Source organism: Gracilinanus agilis, chromosome 1 (assembly GCF_016433145.1).
Source record: "Gracilinanus agilis isolate LMUSP501 chromosome 1, AgileGrace, whole genome shotgun sequence".
In the NCBI taxonomy this organism is placed as follows: domain Eukaryota; kingdom Metazoa; phylum Chordata; class Mammalia; order Didelphimorphia; family Didelphidae; genus Gracilinanus; species Gracilinanus agilis.
In genome coordinates this window covers 552902810-552911642 of record NC_058130.1, presented here as the reverse complement: position 1 = coordinate 552911642, position 8833 = coordinate 552902810, and the positions used below count along the sequence as shown (strand labels likewise).

Here is an 8833-nt window from a genome sequence, read left to right as displayed (position 1 = left end):
AACTTCAAAAAAAGTGAAGTGACTTGACTAAGGTCATACAGGTAATAAATAGCAGAGGTAGGACTAGAAGAACTCAGGTCCTCTGATGATTGCTTGTTCCTTCTATGGCAAGAATACAAGGAGAACCAACACACTCAAGCAGAATTGCTCTGGCTGATCCTTCAACCTAGTAGAATCTAGCAGCTCATTTTGTCTTTCAATACCCACAACCTTACATCAAAGTCCTAGATCTATCTGTATTATTGAGTTTGAGGCCCAAATTAAAATGATATTTTTCCCAATAGAAAAAAGCAAATATTAGCATCTAAACACAATTTTGCACCCAGGGCTGCTGTTTTTCCTCCTCTTGGGCAAGCACTATCACCATAAGTTGAAACACCCATTTTGTGAGATATGAACTGACACAAAGGTTTAGAATCAAAAGAATTTTTAAAATAGGAATCATCCTATAGACAAGAGGTCCTAGGTTCAGATCTGGCCTCAGACACTTCCTAGCTGTATGACCCTGGGCAAGTCACTTAACCTCTTTTGCCTGGACCTTACCACTCTTCCATCTTGGAACTAATACACAGTACTGATTCTAAGAAGGAAGGTAAAGGTTTAAAAAAATAAAATAGGAGGCATCTCAAGACTGGAAGGTTGCTGAAGAAATAAGGATCCTACCATCTGGAGCAAATCCTATTGTGTTTGAGTTGAAGTGGCAGGTGGATGGCAGAGACCTCTAGTATTACCACCCACAATTAATTGAAGTAGATTGGACACAGAGATCATGGAAACCAGACTCCTACGATTTCCCACTCTCTGTCCCTCATGCAGGACAAGACGTTCATCTCCTCCAATGAGAAGAGAATTCCCAACTAATGGATTTGGGGACTGGAAATACATACATGTTATTAATAATGAGATTAGAAAGATGGGTGGAAGCAGAATTCTATTCACACACATGAAAGTCTTTCACTGATTTAGTTCTACTTACATGACTGATAAATGGTAACAGAGAACTGAAGTATAGTTTTCTAAGGTGGCTTAAAAAAACAAACCCTTACCTCTGTCTTGGAATCAATACAAGAGTAGTAAGGGCTAAGCATGGAGAGGTAAGTGACTCGCCCAGGGTCACACAGCTAGGAAATGTCTGAGGCCAGATTTGGATCTAAGACGACCTGTGTCTAGGCCTGGCTCTCAATCCACTGAGCCACCCAGCTGCTCCCAGTCTATAAAATGGCTTATTGTATTGGGATCAAGTAGATTCTTCCCTTGCACATGCCAGAAATGCTACCATCCATCCAAACTGAAGGATGGGAGGAGCAGCATAAGCATTTCTTAAAATGTGTTTCCAGTTTTCTCCTTTTGTATAGGAAAGGTTTTATCTCTAATGTGCCATGGATAATACCTCATTTCTAGAAGGTTCCATAGGAGGTGTGATTGATGGGAAAGCAAATATATCTGTTATTTCTACTCCAGATCTAACTTTGGGATTTTTCAGCATTGTAATTGGTTGAGGAGACAAAGTCATTCAACAAACATTTATTAAGCATTTCCCCTATGTAATCAAGTATATGCAGGATATACACAGAGTAGATGGGAGGTAATCTCAGAAGGATTACCACTAAACTGCACTAGCAGTTGATGGGAAAGGAGGCTGCGGGGAAAGGACTCCTGAAGAACATAGAATTTGAGTTGATTCTTGAAGGAAGCAAGGGAAGCTCAGTGGTTTTTGATGATGGGGCAAAATATTCCAGGCATGGCAACAACCAATGGAAACACATTAATTCACAAAAATCATCATTGACTCCTGTTTATTCCCTTAAAAACTTTTATTGATACTTTAACTTCATCACATTGCATACCAAAGGCAGCTTAAATGAAATAACTTAAATGAAATACCTAGATTCTCTTCTTCCTCCTATAATTTGTTTTCAGTCCTGTAATTGTTAACAAAATAAATTTTGTCTCCCAGTGCCATTTTCCTAACACTTTCTGAATGTATTAAATATCTGTATTATTTTAATTAGAGATTTATCATGGTTATATTATTATAGTGATAATTCTGTCAGTGAAGAATTAGTTATACCTATATATGGAATATTACTATGCTATTTTAAAACAACTATTTCTGAGAGTTTGGAAATAAAAACATTTACTCATGGTACACTAAATGGATGGTATTGAATTGCATAATTTAATTTTAAATGCTGATGTAATTTAATTCATTTTCAAGTGTGTTCATTAGTTTTATCTGGCTCTTTCAAATTCTGCCTTTTCCCTTGCTATTTGAGGTTGTTTTCCTGGGTCACCTGCTACTCAGTCACTGTATTCAGAGCCTCAGTGAATTGATTTGCATCCCCTGCCCTTCTCCCAAGGCTATTACTGCAGAAAGTAAGCTAGTTAAGCCACATTAAATGATAGCCACAGTTCCAGAATCCATGTCTATTGATGTCATGGGAACATTTTCTGATGACAAATGTCACCATCATTTACTTTTCTTCTCGCCTCTAAATGCATGAACATTGACATGCATATTCAGCGTGTGATTTGGAACTTGTTGAGATGGACTTTTAAAAATGGAATAATCCATTGCTAAAATAAAAAATAGAAGAATTGGCTTAATGTGTTCTCTACAAATAATTATAGTGTTTCCTCCCTTATCTCTTTCCAGAGCAAGCAGAACTTTATTCTGAAGTACAGGTGCACAAAGATGTAGTCACTCCATCTTCTACTACTGGCATTAAAAAAAGTCTATTAAGGAAAGTCTGGTTATGCAGTATATTTTCCATTAGCCATTTATTAAGTCAACAAGTCACGTAATGACTGCACTTTTCTTTCTGATACACAGTCTCTTTATTCATCTAGCAGTATTATTCTCCAAACAGATGTGTCTTTTCAAAGCCTTCCTCATTTGCTAGAAGCACAGGATTTCTTCCTAATTGTGAGCTTGTAAGCTGTGGGTGCTTCAAAAGGTGTTTCTGAACATCCCATCCTCCCCCAAATGTCTCTGTACTGAGAGCCAAGTGGCATGAAAGCCCCAATACCCCAGCAAGAATTTGAGTGTCTAACCTCCCCTCCCCCAGCTGTCAAGTACCCAATTAGCTCAGCTTCTTCCCCTGCCTGGGTTTGAGAACTAATGCTGCCATTCTCCCAAGTTTGATGCCTTTAGAAAGCACAGCCCGAGTATCTATGAGTTATTTGATTGCTTGCAAAATTATAACCACAGATGATAAGCGAGCAACATTTCCCAGCCAGTCAGTGAATTCTAAGGGTTGACAGCACCAAGAAGCCCATCTGAAGGTTGTTTTTCAGATCTCCTCCTAATTTGTGTTTTGAATAGCAAGGTGCATGAGCCAGCCTTGGCTATGTGCTGTCTCTATCGATAGGACCGTTTCATGAAGAACGGTCACAAAGGATCAATATCGAGAGCCCATCTGGCAACGTGATATTATTTTATGATTTTGCTTAATACAAACATTAATAAAAGGAAGCATGGAGTCCTATTTTTGAAAGGCACCAAGACAAGTTAAAAACTGGATGGATGCTGCTGCTTCTGATAATAGGTGTAAGCTCTCAGGTCACCTTCAAAATACTGTTATGTTCTTTCCCTGGAGTAAAGTTACTGTTCCTGGATCAAATAGCTGGAAAGCAGGGAGAGGAAATAAATGTGACTGTTCAACTGGGGAAACATAGGACTGTGTCCCAGTCTGGTCCTCTGCCTACAGCAAGGTCATGGAAAGCAAACCGAAGTCCAGATGATTCTTTGTGCAACAGGTATGAACTAACACTAACTACCCCAGGAGGTTTTTGTTGTCGTTCATTCATTTCAAACAATCATGCCCAATGCTTTGTGACCCTGTTTGGGGTTTTCTTGGCAAAGATACTGGAGTTGTCTGCCATTTCCATCTCCGGCTCACTTTACAGACGACAAAACTAAGGGAAACTGGGTTACATGGCTTGCCCAGGATCACACAACTTATAAGTATCTAAGGCTAGATTTGAATTCAGGAAATGAGTCTTCCCAATTCCAGATCTGGTGCTCTATCTATTGCCCCATCTAGTTACCCTTTCAGAAGGCTTAGATAAATAGAAAATGGCTTTATGTGCAGTAATCAAGATCTAAGAGACAACAGAGCATCATGGACTGAATGTTGGTCTTTGAAATCAGGAAGAGCTGGGCTTCACATCCCTGCCTTGGTCATTTACCTATGTGATCTCTAGCTAGTCACTGGACCTCTCTTAAACTCACCTTCATTACCTACAAAATGGGGATAATAAGAGCACCCACCTCACAGAGTTGTTGAGAGGATCATACACGATGCTATCTATAGCAAGCCTGAAAATGTTATTAATGCTGGCTATAATTATTGAGTAAATGATCTTCATTGTTTCTGAAGACTGATGGTACAGTCTCTGTTTGGCTAGGATTTGCGAGATGGAAGGATATTTCCACCTGGTTTTGCTAAATCGATGGAATGAAAGAACTGAGTGTGACTGTGGATCACAGAAATTTTATAGGTCTACAATAGAGGTGACAGAGACATGATCTAATCTAACCCTTTCATTTCAAGTAGACAAGAAAGCTGAGGCCAAGAGAAATAAAGCTAATTGGTCAGATTCCTAAATGGCAGACAGAACTTGAAGCTAAGTTATCCAACACCAAATCCACTGCTTGCTTCTCTATACTTTGCTGACAGTACATTGTATTTTCAGTGACTCCACTGTTAGAGCTCATGTATGAATGTGTTACTAGAATTGCATGTTCTGTTGATAACAGCAAAAATTGGCCTGAATTCTACCTCCTACCACCACCATCTTTTTGAATAATATACTCTTGGGTCTATTGGGGGAAAGCTGTTTTATCGATTTTTATTCAGTCAATAAACACTTATTAAAGCATCTACTACTATGTGCCAAGCACAGTGTTATTAGAAGTAAGTTAAAGTTTGTTTTGGGCAACTCTTAGAATCCTAAGATGGAAGATACACAAATAGACATAATAGAGTCAATGTTCTTCCCTGTACTCCATTTTCATTGTCTACAAAATAAATGGTTGAACTAGATTAGAGGTGTCAAACAAAACCCTTACATAATGATCTTTTCTGGCACCTTACTTAATAAGCCTTATATTGGGGGCATCTAGATGGTTCAGTGGATTGAGAGCCAGGAATTGAGAGAGGAGGTCCTGGGTTTAAATCTAGCCTCCGATATTGTATGTTCCTGGGCAAGTCACTTAACCCCAATTGCCTAGCCCTTACTACTCTTCTGCTTTGGAACCAATACACAGTAGAGATTCTTAAGATGGTGGGTAAGAATTTAAAAAGAAAAAAAAGAGAAGAAAAGAAAACCACATGTTAACATCTATGTTCTTTTATATTTTTATTTATTTTGTTAACTACTTCCCAACAACATTTAAACTGGTTCAGGCCATGCATGTTTGATATCTCTGGATTAGATGACCCTTTAAGGTACTTTTAGCTCCGAGTCCATCATCCTTTGATTTAAATTCAGAACCTCCAAATAATTTGCCCACAACTATCCTCGGAACTTATGGGAGGGATGGTGGTCCTAGAGTGCTAAAGGAATCAGGCTACTGCTCTTAAATGCTTTTTGGTGGTTTTTTTTTAACTCTAACTTTCTGTCTTAGACTTAATACTAAATATTATTTCCAAGGCAGAAGAGTGGTAAAGGCTAGGCAATGAGGCTTAAGTGACTTGCCTAGAGTTACATGGCTAGGAAGTACCTGAGGCCAGATTTGAATCCAGGACCACCCGTTCTCCAGGCATGGCTCTCTTTCCACTGAGCCACCTAGCTGCCCCAGCTCTTACATTCTTAAAGCTAAAACACTTTTACTGCTACAACCATTTCACAAATACCTGTGTGGAGGCTTTGAAAGAATCTGCCATCACCTGAAGCAAAGAGAGAGTTAGAAGAAGAGAGGCAATACTGGCACAAGTCCTAATATTAATAGGGTCCAATTATTGACCAATAGTCAACCATCTAGTATAACTGGGCTTTTGTTGATCCAAAGATACAGTCCTTTTCTCATTAACTGTTTTTCTTCTAGGTATTTAACTCCTGGAAGATGAAACATTAATATTTTAGGTGTCCCTGACTGACAGCTGAGCTTTAGACTCCATTGGCTTCTCTGATAAGAACAGTGGAGCTGCTTATCCCTGTGTCCTTGATCAACTGACAGCTGTTTTCTTCTACAATAGAAGTCCATCACATTTTTTTGCAGTGCCTTCAGAATGCTTTACAAATGCAATCTTCTTGTTTTTAAAACACCCATCCATGAAAGGCAGGTGGAAAATACAGCTACCTCTCAATTAGAAAGGGAATATTTATTCTCTTGTTGAATTATTCAATTCCATTCAATAAACATTTATTAAACATCTACTATGAGCAGGCACTATGCAAGGCACTGGGAATATAAACATCAGAAAATAGCATAGTTTCTGCCCACAGAAAGCTTATATTCTACAAGAGAGTGGGGTGAATAGGGCAACTAAATCATGTACACACATAGACACAAAATATGTAACAAAATACATTCAAAGTAATTTGAAGGAAGTCACTAACTACCTAAGGGAATCAGGAAATGCCTCTTGGAGGAAGTGGCTCTTCCTCCTATCCTGATAATAGCAGAATGAGGCAATTTGGTTGATGGTTAGAATTTGTTTCTAGAAGTTTGGGGGTGTGGAAGGAGAAACTAGGTTGAACTTTTTCATTAAAATGGATTCGTTATATTCTCTAGGAGCTACATTTCACCTCTCTCCCTTCCACTAACATGAGTAAGTAACCATATTGTATTACAGCTTATCAAATGTTGCCATGCCAACATAGACTTTAGGACTGCTTTTAAAAGTCAGCAGCTAGTTTGCCTGATTTGGTCAGTGATACATTCTGGTGAGAACAGGCCAGCATCAGATCTATCCTGGTCCCAATCTACCTTTCATGGAAAAACTGAGGCTCAAAAAGCAAGAAGGTCTACCTTTCAGAGGTAAACTGAAGCCTTCTCTCTAGATTTCCAGTCTACAAACTGATTTTTAGGAAGAAATCACTTGATTTCCTTCGAGAGGAAAAACAAAGGTGATTTAAACTGTAGAGGCAAAAAGAGTTCTAAGTACCTTACAGAGGTTATGAGAAACAAAAGCAGTGATCAGCACAAATCTAAAATAAATGATCCCCGTAGAACAGTTCACTCACATTCGATGATTATTCAGCAAGTCTGAAATAAAAGCATTTGCAAACCCTAGAAAGGAAGACCAGGAAAGTGCACCAGTGGGAACGAGTGTGGATGAGGGGTCCATAGCCACGTTTCATCTGTACAAATCACCCATGCTTTTTGTCCTTCAGATAGCTGAAAAGCACGTCTAGTCCCCCCTCCACCAGATCTGGCAAAGGCTTGGTGAGAGGGTTTTGAGAAATATGCAGTCCTTTGTCCATGGGATTCCAGGCGATCCTGGTCAATCGATTGAGCTGGTACAGTTCATCAGGAAGCGTCTGGATATCATTGTTGTTCAAGTTGAGCAGCTCAAGGGTTGTAACCAAGCAGAGAGACCTTGGGAAGGAATGGATGTTGTTGTTCTCCGCGATGAAAATCTGTAAGTTTGCCAGGCTCTGGATGCTCTCGGCAATATTTTCCAGCCTGTTGGAACCCACGTGAAGGAAATCTAAGTCCTTCAGCGAGAACACAAAGATGGGGATGTGAGCCAAGTGGTTGTTGCTCAGATTCACTTTCCTCAATTTGGAAAGTTCCGAGTAGATACAGGGGAGGTGGGTGATGAAGTTGTGGGACAAACTCAAAACTTCCAGGTTCTTACAGTGGTTCAGCTCAGACGGCATCTCTGTCAGGCAATTCATGTTCAGAAACAGGACCTTTAAGTTCTTGAGCTGCCCGATTTCCTTGGGCAGGCTCTTTATGCGATTCCCACACAGATTCAGCACCACAATCCTCGTCATTCTCCCCATCTCTGAGGGGACCGCCTTGAGCTGATTATGGGAAAAGTTGAGCTTCTGGACCTCGGTCAGTCCCCAAAGAAAGTCGGGAATGTCAGTCATTCCTTTAGTGACCAAACTGAAGCTGATATGGTTCATGCCGCGCTTCAGCAACGACCTTGGGTCCTTTCCCAGAAGGACGTCATCCCATTGAGAAAACTTCTGCCTGTTCTTTAGGAACAATATTCCCTTGGATTCCTTGTTCTTGAAGATCTCACTGGACTGTCTGCCCCCCATGACACTTTCTCTGCTCCTTAGGTCCTATAGCAAACTCTTCTGGGTAGAGAGTTTCTCTTTTCCTCCGCCAGCCCTAAAGCTGTTGCAGGTGGGGAAGTCTGGGCAAACACCGTGTTGACTGGGTATTTCAGCTTCAGGAAAGTTTGTGTAAAAAGTCAAGAAGAGAAAAACCATCAAGGTAGAGGTACTCTTGAGTGGCGACTCGGGCCCTGTGGCAAATGATGAAGTGGAACACTTTAGGCTGGGTTTAGGTTGTTTCTCTTAGAGCAGCCGGGCTGTAATGAAACACTTGGTCCTGGAACTGCTAAATAGATCTGCTCACTTCATGCTGAATGCCACGAGGCAGCTGTCACTGTCATTCTGTCTGAGCTTTATTGAACTGATATGTGTCTTCATTGCAAGCAGGTCACAGAGAGCCTGGATATAACTTTACCATCTCAGCTTTTCTTGGGTAACTCAGTTGAGCAGGCAATTAGCATGAGCTTAGAGGGGAAAAAAGAAAAAGAAAAAAAAGAAGCAAAGACAGCAATGAAACCGTTGTAAGGAGATGGAAGTCATTTAGAGAGGTGGCTTGATCCCTCTGGGCCTGTTGGGTTTAAACATGTTCTAA

At 40.2% G+C, this 8833-nt stretch overlaps 1 protein-coding gene across 1 annotated transcript; it reads right to left on the bottom strand.

The window, feature by feature from the left end:
* Positions 1–5735: 5735 nt before the first annotated feature.
* LRRC30 (leucine rich repeat containing 30) lies at positions 5736–8480 on the bottom strand. The gene has a single exon (XM_044658068.1). The coding sequence runs from the start codon at positions 8221–8223 to the stop codon at positions 7321–7323; it is 903 nt and encodes a 300-aa protein (XP_044514003.1). The 5' UTR covers positions 8224–8480; the 3' UTR covers positions 5736–7320.
* Positions 8481–8833: the final 353 nt, after the last annotated feature.

Coding starts and splice junctions, on each gene's coding strand:
- LRRC30 (XM_044658068.1), bottom strand. CDS start 8,223: ATGGGGGGCAGACAGTCCAGTGAGATCTTCAAGAACAAGGAATCCAAG.